General features: G+C 44.1%; 1 protein-coding gene across 3 annotated transcripts in view; it reads left to right on the forward strand.

The window, feature by feature from the left end:
* Positions 1 to 337: 337 nt before the first annotated feature.
* Positions 338 to 14704, forward strand: part of BBS7 (Bardet-Biedl syndrome 7) — a 63523-nt gene continuing 49156 nt past the window's right edge. Inside the window, exons 1-7 of one of the 3 annotated variants that reach the window (XM_068280341.1) lie at positions 338 to 411; positions 2584 to 2706; positions 6940 to 7087; positions 7879 to 7944; positions 8316 to 8378; positions 10355 to 10530; positions 13015 to 13201. In XM_068280341.1, coding sequence (XP_068136442.1) covers positions 7052 to 7087; positions 7879 to 7944; positions 8316 to 8378; positions 10355 to 10530; positions 13015 to 13201 — 528 coding nt within the window. In that variant the 5' untranslated portion in view covers positions 338 to 411; positions 2584 to 2706; positions 6940 to 7051. Of the gene's footprint in view, positions 491 to 2583; positions 2707 to 6939; positions 7088 to 7878; positions 7945 to 8315; positions 8379 to 10354; positions 10531 to 13014; positions 13202 to 14704 lie in introns of all 3 variants that reach the window. The other 2 variants (XM_068280332.1, XM_068280350.1) reach the window with 2 other exon arrangements.

The raw sequence follows: 14704 nt of genomic DNA on the forward strand, positions 1-14704 counted from the left end.
CCACTCCCTGCCCTTCTCTGTCCATCTTCTCCCCTTCTCTGTCTGTCCACCGCCCTCCCCTTCTGTCCACTGCAGGAAAAGTCCTGCCCTGCTGGTCATTTCGCCCCAGAATGCTTCCCTAGTAAAGTGAATCGAATAATCGGTTCAAAGATCCGGATCTTTTCAATGATCCGATTCGAATCATCCGAATCATTGAAAAGATCCGGACTTCCCATCTCTACCACTATAGCCTACAGAAGACTGTATTGCAATGCCCCGCCCCGACTGGCTAATTTGGTTACAGGCAGCCGCTGCTATAGACGCGTCACGTGATGCATTTGGAAGGGACGCTGTAACCACATGACTGGTGAAGTCTGCTGCGATGCTCTCCGCCCCCGGACGCGCTGGTTGCTGGGGCCGCCTGTACACAGTGTAAGTGCGCATGCTCGCAGCTGGGAACTCTTCATACCGGTATACCTGTAACGGGGGAAGCCATGCTCTGACGTCACAAGTAGGTGTTCGTATGCGAGGCTGCTGCGGGGCATGTACTGGTCGGTGGGGTTGTGTGCTGCTTCTGTTGTAATGATTGCAGCTTGCAGTGTTTCCTGTATCAGCAGGGCATTTGTCATGTCCAGCTCTGGTGTGTTCTCTCAGGCATCTTTATGCCACTATTTATCTCTGGCCTGTCATTTGGAATCTTGCCTTCTCCATGAAGACTAGATGAGCTGACAATTTTTGCTAAACGGAATGTAAATTGATATTTTGATGAAAATATGATCAGAAGAAAATGTTGGTAATTTTTATTCATGTTTTATTTGACAAACTATTTTACTTTTGCAGGATCTTTCGAGTGGATCACAGGGCATGTGCCAAAAATTCACCAATAGGTAGAAACCATACAAATCTCTCCAGTAAGGGACTGTTCATGCAGGCAGCCAGGGGCGTAACTAGAAATCACTGGGCCCCCCTGCGAATATTTGGATGGCCCCCCCCCCCCCCATAGGTGCCAAATAATCGTAATGGGGCAGCGTTTCACTGTAAATTAATTGTAAAGTGGGCAGCATTTTACCAGACAATCGTAATGTGGGCCAGAAAATCGTAATGTGGGCAGAGTTCACCAGAAAATCGTAATGTGGGCCTTTAGAAAATCATAATGTGGGCAGAGTTCACCAGAAAATCGTAATGTAGGCAGAGTTCACCAGAAAATCGTAATGTGGGCACCAGTCACCAGAAAATCGTAACGTGAGCAGCAGTCACCAGAAAATTGTAACGTTGACAGCATTCACCAGACAATCGTAATGTGGGCAGCGTTCACCAGAATATCGTAATGTGGGACAGAAAATCGTAATGTGGGCAGCGTTCACCAGAATATCGTAATGTGGGACAGAAAATCGTAATGTGGGCAGAGTTCACCAGAAAATCGTAATGTGGGCAGCGTTCACCAGAAAATTGTAACATGGATAGCATTCACCAGACAATCGTAGCGTGGGCAGTGTTCACTAGAAATTCGTAATGTGGGCCAGAAAATCGTAATGTGGGCAGCGTTCACCAGAAAATCGTAACGTGGACAGCATTCACCAGACAATCGTAACGTGGGCAGTGTTCACCAGAAAATCGTAATGTGGGCCAGAAAATCGTAATGTGGGCAGAGTTCACCAGAAAATCGCAATGTGGGCAGCAGTCACCAGAGAATCGCCATGTGGCCAGCAGTCACCAGAAAATCGCAATGTGGGCATCAGTCACCAGAATATCATAATGTGGGCAGCACACACCAGAAAATCCTAATGTGGGCAGCAGTCACCAGAAAATCCTTATGTGGGCAGCAGTCACCAGAAAATCCTTATGTGGGCAGCAGTCACCAGAAAATCGCAATGTGGGCAGCAGTCACCAGAAAATCGCAATGTGGGCAGCAGTCACCAGAAAATCGCAATGTGGGCAGCAGTCACCAGAAAATCCTAATGTGGGCAGCAGTCACCAAAAAATCCTAATGTGGGCAGCATACACCAGAAAATCGTAATGTGGGCAGCATACACCAGAAAATCGTAATGTGGGCAGCAGACACCTGAAAATCGCAATGTGGGCAGCAGACACCAGAAAATCGTAATGTGGGCAGCAGACACCAGAAAATCGTAATGTGGGCAGCAGACACCAGAAAATCGTAATGTGGGCAGCAGACACCAGAAAATCGCAATGTGGGCAGCAGACACCAGAAAATTGATCAAGCACAGAGACACCCTCCACTTCTTTTTACAGATCACCTCTTTATGGCCAGCACTGCAACTCAGCAGATTTTTTTTCATCATGAGACTCTGCTTTAGATGCAGTGCTGGCCACAAAGAATTACTTTCAACAGGTTTGGTTAGAAAGGGAGCGCGGCAGTACGCTGAGTGAGGTATTTTGTGCTGTGCCCTGGTTACCTCATGATGATGGGATTGGAATACTAATCTTAATAGCGTGTCTCTTTTAAAACTGTACTGTAGGGATGCAAATTGTATTAAACTTGCAATTGGGACAATCAGAACTTTATTGCAATTTTCCACGTGCATGGTTATGCCTATTGGAATACTTGGTTATATTTTCCTAGCATCTTATTTTATTATTCAGGTTCCCAACCAAATGGCTAGCCTAACGGAAGCATTGTGATGCCAAAGGAGCTAGTCCTAATGAGAGGAGTGTACACGGGTTGAACAATGATATCATCTCAGATGTTCATGTGTGGAAAGAAAGGTAGGGATTCTATTCTAAATACAGTAAGAATTATACAAGGGAAAAATTTAACTGACATGCATTCAAACATTTTCAGTTCTCTGTCACTGAGCTTCTGGCTACTCTAACAAGCAAATACTGATTTTACCTTTAAAACATTTCTATTGGCTAATGATACTGTCCATGACAGTTATGAGCCAATGGAAATGCAGAGGATAGGTTGGCCCACTCACAGCTTTCTGCTTAACTTGCATTTATTGATAAAGTACTTATACATAACAAAGTGGGTAACTATACATCAGAAACCAAATATATAATCAGGGTTGTCAACCTGATCTTTACATGATGGACAAGAGGCCCAAAAAATCTGGACACCAGACTTGTTGCCAGACGTGGGGTGGAGTCAACAGCAGCTAAATTGTAAAAATGGTCACAAGTAGGGATGGTCAATGAGATGCTAATAATTGCAAGCTGATGCAAGTTTATTCAAACTTTGTATGTAAATTAATGCAGCTTGAAAATGGCCAAATGAATTCCACCTCAGTGGGATTCAGTTGATCCATTTTCAAGCTGTTTAAAGGGAAGGTCAGAGGTAATTCATTTTCAAGCTGTTTAAAGGGAAGGTCAGAGGTAATTAAAATTTGGCTTACTTGGGGCTTCCTCCAGCCCCTGGCAACCATCCTGTGCCCTTGCAGTAGCTCCGGTGGCTTCTGTCTCCTCTGGTACAGATGCCGACCTTGCCAGGTCAGCATCTACTGCGCTCCTGTGTGCGGCTCATGGAGTCGCACTGGCGTCATCCGGACTGTACAGCGCGGGCGCAGAACTACTGTGCCTGCGCAGTACAGCTCGGATGACAGCAGTGTGATTCTGTGAGCCGAATGCTGGAGCGCAGTAGGCATCATGCATGGGCGGGGATCAGAGCTGTGGCAAGGGTACAGGACAGCTGCAAGGGGCTGGAGGAAGATTTTTGATTTTTAATCACCTTGGACCTTTATCAAAGTTAACTAAAATTCTAAATGCCACATATATTTCCAGTAATTACTAGCAAATAGCAATACAAAGGCTTTTTCATATTTTAAATTTTCATGTGAAGAAAAATGACATTTACAGAGAACAGTTTTCACTGTGGGCATTACTATTTAGGACTGTGTCCAGCACATCCAGCGTACAAAAACAATCCTTACTCGCTGTAATCCTGTGACTGGAATATCTTCAGAATGATAGAAAGAAGAAATATAGCATCAAATAGTGTGTAAATATCTCATCGCCTGTTCCTGTGTCTCTCTGCCTCATGCAGTGTAAAGTAAACAGATTTCAGCCAGGAAGAGCTCATTCTGAATGGTGGGTGTAAGCATGCAAGTACAGGAATAAATTATATGTGTCTGTGGGCAGGGCAGAAACAAACAGTAAATTATTCCTTTGTGAATAGAGGCAGGGAAGTGGTACCTATCTGCATGGTACAGCTCTGGCCTTGATGCCGACTTTGTTACAAAAAGCTGATACACAAGGGGCTTGATTCACAAACCCGTGCTAACTGTTAGCATGGGCATGCTAAACAGTTAGCACGTGAAGTGCCGCTCGCGGACTTCTGCGCGCGCAAAGTTCCACGATCGCGTGATAACGCAGACTTTTGCACGCGATTGCGGGACTTTTCGCGTGCAAAAGTCCGCGAGCGGCACTTAACGTGCTAACTGTTTAGCATGCCCATGCTAACAGCACGGGTTTGTGAATCAAGCCCAAGGTATTCCTTCCACACAGGCTGTGATTAGAGACTTCTGAAAAGCTTTGTATTGTTACTGGCTAAAATCTGTATACGGTAGGTATGTGGGGTTTACAGAATGACTGACTGTTTCTTTGATAGTTCCTCTTTAACCCTCCTGGCGGTATGAAAAATTCCGCCAGGAGGCAGTGCAGCAGTTTTTTTTTTTTTTTTTTAAATCATGTAGCGAGCCCAGGGCTCGCTACATGATAGCCGCTGCTCAGCGGCATCCCCCCCGCCCGCTTCGATCGCCTTCGGCGATCTCCAATCAGGAAATCCCGTTCAAAGAACGGGATTTCCTGGAGGGCTTCCCCCGTCGCCATGGCGACGGGGCGGGATGACGTCAGCGACGTCGTGACGTCATTGGGAGTCCCGATCCACCCCTCGGCGCTGCCTGGCACTGACTGGCCAGGCAACGCACGGGGTCTGGGGGGGGTGCGCGCCACAAGGGATAGCGGCGATCGGGCGCGGGGAGGCGGCGATCGGTGTGCTGGCGCAGCTAGCAAAGTGCTAGCTGCGTCCAGCAAAAAAAAAATTTATGTAAATCGGCCCAGCAGGGCCTGAGCGGCACCTTCCGGCGCTTTCCCCGTGTCACACACGGGGTTACTGCTAAAGAGGTTAAGGGCCAGTTCACACAGCTAACTGCATGCAGCTCATTTTGCCGTGGCCAAATGTTTTTTTTTTGCGCTACCGTGCAGGAAAGTGTTTGGCATCGTTTGATGTTAATTCATCATCACCATTTGAGCCCCTGGGGGATACCGTAACTTTCAACACCGCTAACTCCAGAAGCTGCAGGAAGTATCTCTGACCATTCGACTGACCATGACGCTTGAGCAATCAACGTTCAAGGACGTGAGATGAACACCCCTATTCATCTCAATACACAATGTGGTAGGTCCCATCGGTAAATGACGAGGATGGACGTCGGCAGCCATCCATCTGAACCAGCTCTAAATTTTCCTACTAAATTTTCATTATCCTGCATCAACTCAAAATTATTTGCATCTCATTGACCATCCCTAGTCATGAGTGTTAAGCTTGTTTTACTTGCTGACAGCCTTTACTTGGTCCGTGGAGTAGGCAGGATAGTAGCAGTAACTGATTTACAAGCAGGGGTGGGGTGCGTGAGAGGGATGATTGCAACTGACTAGCAGGACTTGGGGCAAAAGGATGCCAGTGCCTGACCCATAAGGGTAGGATGGAGGAGGAGGGGTGATGGCAAATGACCAGCAAGGCTAAGAGAAGGAAAAAGTGGTGACATGGGTATTTAAAGGGCAGCCTCCGTATGGCCTACATGCACGTGACCTGATGTGTGCTGGGTGACACATCGGGAGCCTACAGAAGATGCTGCAGAACAGCCAGTGGCTATAAGAAGAGAAGAGGATGGTATGTGCTTTTTGCTGTGCACTGCTCTGCATTAATGATAGTGAGAGAGAGAGACCCCCCCCCATGCCCCCCTCCCATAAGTGCCGGTTACTTGAGAGTTCCTTTCCTGTTGCTTTAATTCTAGAAAACCGGGACTTTACTGTGTATTTTCTATATAAAGAAGGTAATAAGGAGCCCAGTCTAAGGGGCCTTTTACACTTAAAGGACAACTGAAGTGAGAAGTATATGGAGGCTGCCATATTTATTTCCTTTTAAACAATACCAGTTGCCTGGCTGCCCTGCTGATCTATTTGGCTGCAGTAGTGTCTGAATAACACCAGGAATAAGCATGCAGCTAATCTTGTCAGTTCTGAAACACCTTATCTGCTGCAAGCTTGTTCAGGGTCTAGGGCTAAAAGTATTAAAGACAGTGCAGTGTTCTCCCCAGGCCCTTATAGCCGGATGCTCCACCAAGCTTTATTTTGGTGAGCACCTGGCTGTCATCGGATCACCTCCTCCTATGCTTTAAGCAGAATTGTGCAGAGAAGCACCAGCCCTGCATTCTCTCATCTCGCCCCACCCGGCTAATTTTTCATGCCACCCGGCTGGAAAAAAAATTCTGGGAAGAACACTACAGTGGATCAGCAGGCCTGCCAGGCAACTGGTATTGCTTATAAGGAAATAAATATGGCAGTCTCTATATCCCTCTTGCTTCAGTTGTCCTTTAATGCATTTTAATGTGTTTTTTTTTCCAAAGCAGTGCATTGTGAAAAAGCTTAAGGTTTTCAGCGTATAGTGTGAAAGACATATGTCTATGTATGTATTGCACTCTAGGGCCAATTTGGAGGAAAGCCAATTAACTTAGCTGTATGTTTTTTGGGAGGAACATACAAACTCCATGCAGATAGCGCCCTGGCTGGGGTTCAAATCGGGAACCCAGATCTGCAAGGTGAGAGTGCTAACCACTACGTCACCATGTTGCCCATAGTTCATAGGACGTGTGTGCATTTTCATGATAGGTTCATTATAGGGTATAAATCTGATGAAGTATGAACTTACTGTACTTTTACTGGGCTCTTTATGTGCAAAATAAATGACCATTTTAAACTGATCTTCGTTTTTTTTTTTAGGATCTGTGCAGTGAGATAAAGTGACCTGAGCGTGAACAGTAACACACTGGATCTTTGTGTTTTTGGTAACTGAGCTTCAAGCAAAGCTATTCTCCAGCTTGCTGTCCTCGCCATGGAACTGCAGTTAAATCGTGTGGATTACCTGCAGGTACAGAGCTAAGTAATCCTTGTTATCCTGCTGTCACAGGGTAGTGTTGTGAAGCTTGGAGTACAGCCGTTCTTCCAGATAGTAACCAGTATTAGAAGGGCTTTAATCCAACAGACCAGTGAGCAGGTCTAAAGATTAACTCCTGCACTACTAGAAATGGATGGACAAGGCTGTGGTTTAGACTATACATTTAGTGTAATGTTAGCAAACTATTTTTTGTTTATTATTATGGACAACAAATTGCAATACACATCCTACTTTTAGGACACTAGAAGAAGGGACCATGTGAAACGGCTAATTTCGGCACAGCATTGCGCCAATGATTTGGGTGTCGCCATAGGCCATAAAGAGAAATACTGCTATAGCAGTGCTCAGTGACTGATTTGGGAGCCCCATCTTGACTCGGAGCTCAAATTGTCAAAAAGATAAGGTAATTCGGCAACTGGCAATAGCTGTTGCCAAAATTACGTGCTATTCTTACAACCCTCGCCCACCCCACCGGTACTCAGTGACTGATATGGGAGCGAGCAAGAACCGGAGCTTAAATTAGCAAAAAGACGGAAGGAGTTTGGCTACAGCAAAATGAGCCATCTTCTGGTTACTTTTGATGACTACTTAGTTGAAAACTATACAATGATTTTGAAATACAAATTAGGTTTTGAAAAAGTAAATAAACAATGTGCATATAAAGACGTGTACAAACCATGGTACTTATTCCTATAGACAGTTACATACATAGTACTATATTTATTCCTATAGACAGTTTACATTGTATGTTTTTTTATTTTCAGGTCGGGGTCACTTCACAGAAAACAATGAGATTGCTTCCAGCGTCTGGGCGACGAGCAACTCAGAAGGTTAGTATACAGTAATTTTCATTTGTATTGCAGTGTGGCTAAATATATAGTCTTGTTAATCACATAAGGTAACCATATGATGATGAAGGTGACCATATGATGATAAAATGTTCATATGTTTTAGGGGGTTACAAGTCACCTATACTGAAAATAGTTGTAACCTTTACCCAATTCCACCTCGCAAGGTCAGTTATGTAGCTCATTAGACTGAAGCAGTGTTCTGATGCTTAGTAATAAATCGGAAAGCACCCAGAAAATTTGAGGCTTAGTGTATAGTGTTATTTTAACAGAATTATACAACTAAATATGCTTAATATTTGTCAGCCGTTTATGTCCATTGTGGTGATAACGTCTAATCTGTTGTTGGCCAGGTGGTTGTAGGAGACCAGGATGGGGTTGTCACTTGCTTTGGTATCAAGAAAAGTGAAGCAGTGGTAAGTGGATAGATTTTGATTTTCTCTTTTGTGTTGGTGTAAATATACAGTATGTATGTGTAAAGCCTTGTGCACACGTATGAGGCATGTTGCCTGGCAGGGATTGGGACCTGATACGTCGGGCAAATTTGCAGGGCCGAGGCTGTACAGATGTCACTAGCCTTCAGGCTGGAACCATGTTCTGTTGCTATGCAGGGAAGCAGAGTGCCAGTAGAGCGGTGCAAGATAGACGTCATCTGCCGGGTTGGATGAGAACAATGCTCTTGGCTGGTACTTACAGAAGTTACAGAATGCTTACAGAACCAGTGTTTCAAGATACATGGAAGGTTTGCCTATTAAAGCGGACCCAAACCAAACATTTTTTTTTTTTATTCAAAATATTTAGTTGCACCACTCTGACACATACAAAGATACACTCCTTCAGGCCTATGAGCATTTCAGTGCATGCTTTTCACCCTTCTCTTTTCATAACTAGGGTTATACAGGTGGCAGCCATTAGCCATTCCTCCTTTGCCGGACACTTCCTACTCCACCAGTATGCTGCATTCTGTCCCGGCAATATGAAAGGAAGAGAGGGGTTCATCCAATAAATGTAAAATATTTTAGATTTGTCATCATGCAGCTGAAAAAAGGCTGCTATTTATTATTATAGTAGAGTAGAGTAACAGTACAGCGCATCATGTGTAAAGTCTGTAATTTGTGTCCAGTTAGCTAGCGTAGCTTGGCAATTGTAAATTAAGTAAGACAGAGAGTCTAATATGGAGCACTGAGAAGATCTGAATTAGATTAAGCAGCTTGATGGTGGGTCAACTGCAGGGATATTTGAAGGTGTGCATAGTGAAAATCTGTGTGTGGTTTAAAAAATGTAACCTCCTGATAAAAAAAACCATATGCTTGCCTCCCAAGTAAAGCTCCTGCAGCACCACAGTCCTCTTTTATGGCACAGGTCCCTTCTCTGGCCACAGTGTGAATATCCGCCAGTGCATATTCCAAGACGACGGTCGTGTCCTGCGCTTTCTTGCACATTGCAGCACTCTGCAAAGGTCGCTTCCATCCTATATAATAAAGCGGCGCGTGTCTCTGTGTCCACCTAAATCTGTATGTGCCGTCCAGTTCTGTAGTGCAAATGTGTATACAAGAAGAGTCTGAAAAAGGCTTATTAGCCGAAAGCTTACTTGTTTTCTTTTAAAGCGGAATATAACCCTGCATTTCAACTTTGCTCTAAAACATTATTTACAGCATATTATATGCAACCAGCATTTTTTTTTTTTTTACTAGACCAGCATTGGAAGGGTTAAACACACAGCTTTAAAGTTCCTGGAGAGAACTGCTGCGCATCCCAGGCTTACATAGATACATTTCAGCAAAACAAAATGTAACAACTGTGGAATGTGACTCACTCTCTCTGACTGTGCAGGAGCTGGAGGACAGCCAAAGAGTGTGTAACATTCACCACCTGCTACATTTTGTTTACTGAAATGTATCGATTTAAACTTTGGCTGCCCAGAGCAGCTCTCTCCACAGAACTTTAAAACTGTGTGTAACCCTTCCAATGCTGGTCTAGTAAAAAAAAAAAAAAAAAAATGCTGGTAGCATCTAATATTCTGTAAATAATGTTTTCGAGCAAAGTTGAAATGCAGGGTTATATTCCGCTTTAAGTTAGCCAATTAATGGTATCATCCTGATTCAAAACTTCTTGCTTTCAGTGTTTTGCCCATTCCTAAGTTAACAACATTATTTCTTAATTATTGAAACATGAACACACCTACTCTTTTCCAATCTTCACTGCACATCCTGTCTAGCGGATCATCTCATGTGTGCCACTTCCACCAGCAGCAACTAAGTAAATTAGTGGGGCTTTTCTATAGTATGTCCCCTCATGAAATCCTCTTGCTTTCCTCTTTATTTACGAGTCAGTGTAAATGCTTTGTGTGTTGTTGAGCATATTAAAACCTTTTTTCTTTACATGTTTCTAGCCTGTTTTCAAGACATTACCAGGACAAAAGATCTCGCGATTAGAGCTTGGCGGTGCACTTGGAACTGTGCAGGAGAAGATCTTTGTGGCATCTGGGTCTGAAGTTCGAGGCTTTACAAAAAGAGGGAAACAATTTCTGTCATTTGAAACCAATCTAACTGAGAGCATCAGAGCAATGTAAGCAATGGGGTCTTCTGTTCACTGTATTTAGATGATGCTTAGGGCTCTTTCACATTATGATCTGCGTTGTGGACGTCGGGATGTTGCGGCGGTAGTTATAATTCACCTGACTGGAAACCACCTGCGTCAGACGATTAAAAGCTGCCGGGTGCATCGAACCGTAACACACCAAAACGCAGCATAGGATGTAAAAGGTAAAATGAAAGTCTATGCACTTTCATTTTACCTTGGTTAACGCAAAGTATTGACTTTGCATCAAAATGCCAGAAATCAGCTCTGGTGTGAAAGAGCCCTGAGGGTCATGTAATATTATACAGCAACCTTATACAAAGCACCAGACTCCCAGCTAAAAGAGAAACTTGGTAACCTGTTAGAACTGTTTTACCTACAAAAGGAGTTGTATACCCTCCTGGCCTGCCCTTGGATTTAGAAGCTTTGGCTTTACTGAATGGCTATTTAGGTGAGGCTACCTGTGTCCCTAGACAAATGTATTGAGGTCATCACCATGCTAACTACTCCAGTGAGTCTGTAGATGACAGAAGAAGCCCAAAAGATCACCTAAGTAGTGATGTGAAGAAGAAAGCTGATTACCTATCATCCAAACATTATCAGTCCCAGAATAGGACTGCTACCTTTCTGTTTTAGCTCAAATTCCCAGAAGAGAATAAACAGACATTTTTGAACTTAAGATCAACTGTGGCACTGCAGTGGCAGATGCCAGTGCTATACAAATACACAGTAATAATATGTACAGCACACCAATCTGCTTTAAGCTCAACACACACCATACAATCTTGGTTGTTCAAGCTTACCACTTTCATCTAGTATAAGAGCTTATCCAATTAATCATTCAAGGTATTTTCAATCTGTTGGCCCTTATACTACATAGATTTGGTAAATCTGTACAACCAAGATTGTATGGTGTGTGTTGAGCCTTAGACAGACCAAACCACATGCTACTATGAAAGGTTTTTTTTTGTTTTTGAGAGTAAAGATCATACTTTAGATGGTGAGACATGCTTTAAAGTGGACCCGAGCTAGTTGTAAAGGTGAAAAAAACAAACAAAAAACATTGTACTTGATCCGGGTGGGCAGTCGGATCAGGTAGTGCTTCTTACCGATGCTCCTGCTGGCAGTAATCAGCTGGTTTCACTTTCGTCAAAACCCCAGGGTCATGACGCTGCATCTGTACTTTAACAGAGCACAGAGCGGAGGGGAAGCAGTGAGGAGGGGCAGGTGAGAGGTGGGGAAGGGGCGTTTGTGATGCTGGAGAGGACGTCCCTCTCAAGCAAGAACGCCCCTTCCTTTGGGTAAGCTGGCTACAAGCTCCATGTATGCAATTTCAGGGGGCAATGCAGCGGCCAGGGGTGATGGAGTACAAAGCAGGAAGGGCACAGCAGTATGTAATTTACCATCTAACATGCCTTCGTGTCCCAGTTGTTCTGCCAACTCCGCCTTTGGTACACTTAAAGTGGATCTAAACTCTTGCACAGGACAAAAGGTAAAAAGAGAGAAATGCACCCTGTATGTATTTAGAGCTTAGCCTGTCTAATTCCCCCTCATCTGTGACTAATCCCCACTGTAATTTGATCTCTCAGCTGTGTCAGCTCAGAAATCTCCAGAGCAGCCAATTAGTAAGCACAGAGTGTTAACAAATATGTCTGCTTCCATGAAAGCAGGAAGTAGACACTGCAGATATATTGTAGGATTTTGTATCGGCTGTAACAAAAATCTTTAACTGTTAATCTGTTGATTTACTAGTGATCAGATGTGCATAACACAAGGCAATTATTATTTAAGCACATTTTTAATTGGGAGAGGGGGGGGGGGATTTGGCTCGGATTGTTATGAAAAGAATAACTGAATTGGATAAGGTACAAAAATATGAATGAATGCAATTAAAGAGAAACTGTAACCAAGAATTGAACTTCATCCCAATCAGTAGCTGATACCCCCTTTCCCACGAGAAATCTTTTATTTTTCTCAAATGGATCATCAGGGGGTCTGTATGGCTAATATTGTGGTGAAACCCCTCCCACAGTTTGATGTCAGGATCATGGCCCTGACAGTTTCCTGTCTGAACCACATTGTATTGTGTGAAATAGCTGTTTCCAACTGCCAAAAAAGTAAGCAGCATCTCCTTCCACCTACTTCACCCTGCCAGCAGTAAAGATGTCACCATGTGATAAATGTCAGAATGTAAATCAGGGAGAGCAAAGATTTTACAATGGGCAAACACTGACTAAATCATTTATACACCATTCTTATAAAAATGAAGCACTTTTTTGATTACATTATTTTAAGTTCCTCTTTAACTTACACCAGTTACTTAGCATGTGTGACTCTAGCAAAGCAGGTTATGCTAACTGTGCAATATGCACTACATAACTGATGTAGTTCCAGTCAAATTGCTGTGCGCTCCCACAGTAATTTTACTGACATTTACTGCATATAAGTTCTGATTTGTCTTCCTCTTTCTAGGCATATATCCGGTTCTGATCTCTTCTTGTGTGCAAGTTACATTTATAATCACTATTGTGATTGTAAGGACCAGCATTATTTTTTGTCCGGAGATAAAATTAGTGATGTCCTTTGTCTACCAGTTGAAAAGTTGGATCGAATAACTCCCATACTAGCATGCCAGGACAGAGTACTTCGCATCTTAGAGGTAACACTTTTGATAAACATGAATTTTAGTTGTACAGTTCTGAAAATACAATACAATAACATTTTTAAAGCGCTTTTCTCCCATAGGACTCAAAGCGCATACTTATGTCTCAGATCAATACATATCTGCTGGCTGGACTGTGTTACAGAGGGTGTTCATGAATGCCAGATTAAAGAGGAGGGTTTTCAGTTTGGACTTAAAGAGACACTTAAGCCAGAAAAAAAGAGTTTTATTCACCTGGGGCTTCTACCAGCCCCCTGCAGCAGTCCTGTGCCCTCGCAGCCACTCACTAATCCTCTGGTCCCCCGCTGCCAGCTTGTTTCGTTTTTGCCGACAGGCCCGTCAGGACTGGCCACACGTAGCTTTTTCCGCATTCCCGACTTCAAGTAGAGCCACGCGTTGCCGCATTACGAACGCATAGATATGCGGCAACGCGTATTTTTGTACGCGTTGCGGCCCGCAATAGTGCTAATTACAGTCGGGAATGTGGAAAAAGCTACGCGTGGCCAGTCCTGACGGGCCTGCCGGCAAAAACTAAACTAGCTGGCAGCGGGGGACCAGAGGATTAGTGAGTGGCTGCGAGGGCACAGGACTGCTGCAGGGGGCTGGTAGAAGCCCCAGGTGAGTAAAACTTATTTTTTTTTCCTGGCTTAAGGTTCACTTTAAATGCTTCCAGGGATAGAGCTGTCCTGATTGGGTGTGGCAGGGAGTTCCAAAGTGTAGGGGCAGCATGACAGAAGGCTCTATCTCCAAAGGTTTTAAGGTGGACTCTGGGGGTGACCAAGGTATTACATCCTTTTGATGTAAGATTGTGGGGAGTGTGATGCAGTTGCAACAAGTCCTTAAAGTATCCAGGGCCCAGATTGTGCAAGGATTTGAATGTCAGCTAAACTTAAACAGAATTCTCCATTTTATCGGTAGCCAGTGGAGTGAGCAAAGGGTTGGTATAATGTGGCAATTGCGTGGTTTGCTAGTTAACGGCCTTGCGGCAGCATTCTGTACACGCTGCAGGCGGTGAAGTTCTTTGTTTGGAAGGCCTGTATAGAGAATATTGCAGTAGTCCAGCCTTCATGTGATGAAGGCATGAACTAGGGTTGGAAGATGTGTTGGAGGTATGAGGTGTTTAATCCTTGCAATATTCCTTAGGTGAAAAAAGGAATGTTTCACAATAGCTGAGATTTGATTCCTGAAGCTGAATATCCCATCATCAGTACACACAGACTGTGCACAAAGTCTGGCTGTAGAATAGCCAAGCAATTGGGGGGATTTCAAGTGACACGGGGAAAGGGGGGGGGGGGGGGGGTTGGCTACAGCGGAAGGTGTTTATAATATGGCATGGGGGTTTGGCTACAGTGCCTGGTGCTTTGGTAGTGAGAACTGCCACAAGGTGGGGTAAGGCTACTTGTGGTGTTGGGGGTGCAGCCATGATAGCCAGTGCTTTTGAAGTGAGAATGGTCGCTCGCTAGCGAGGGAAGTTAGTGGTGTCGGGGATTCAGAACTGAC

Source organism: Hyperolius riggenbachi, chromosome 1, assembly GCF_040937935.1.
Source record: "Hyperolius riggenbachi isolate aHypRig1 chromosome 1, aHypRig1.pri, whole genome shotgun sequence".
NCBI classification, from domain to species: domain Eukaryota; kingdom Metazoa; phylum Chordata; class Amphibia; order Anura; family Hyperoliidae; genus Hyperolius; species Hyperolius riggenbachi.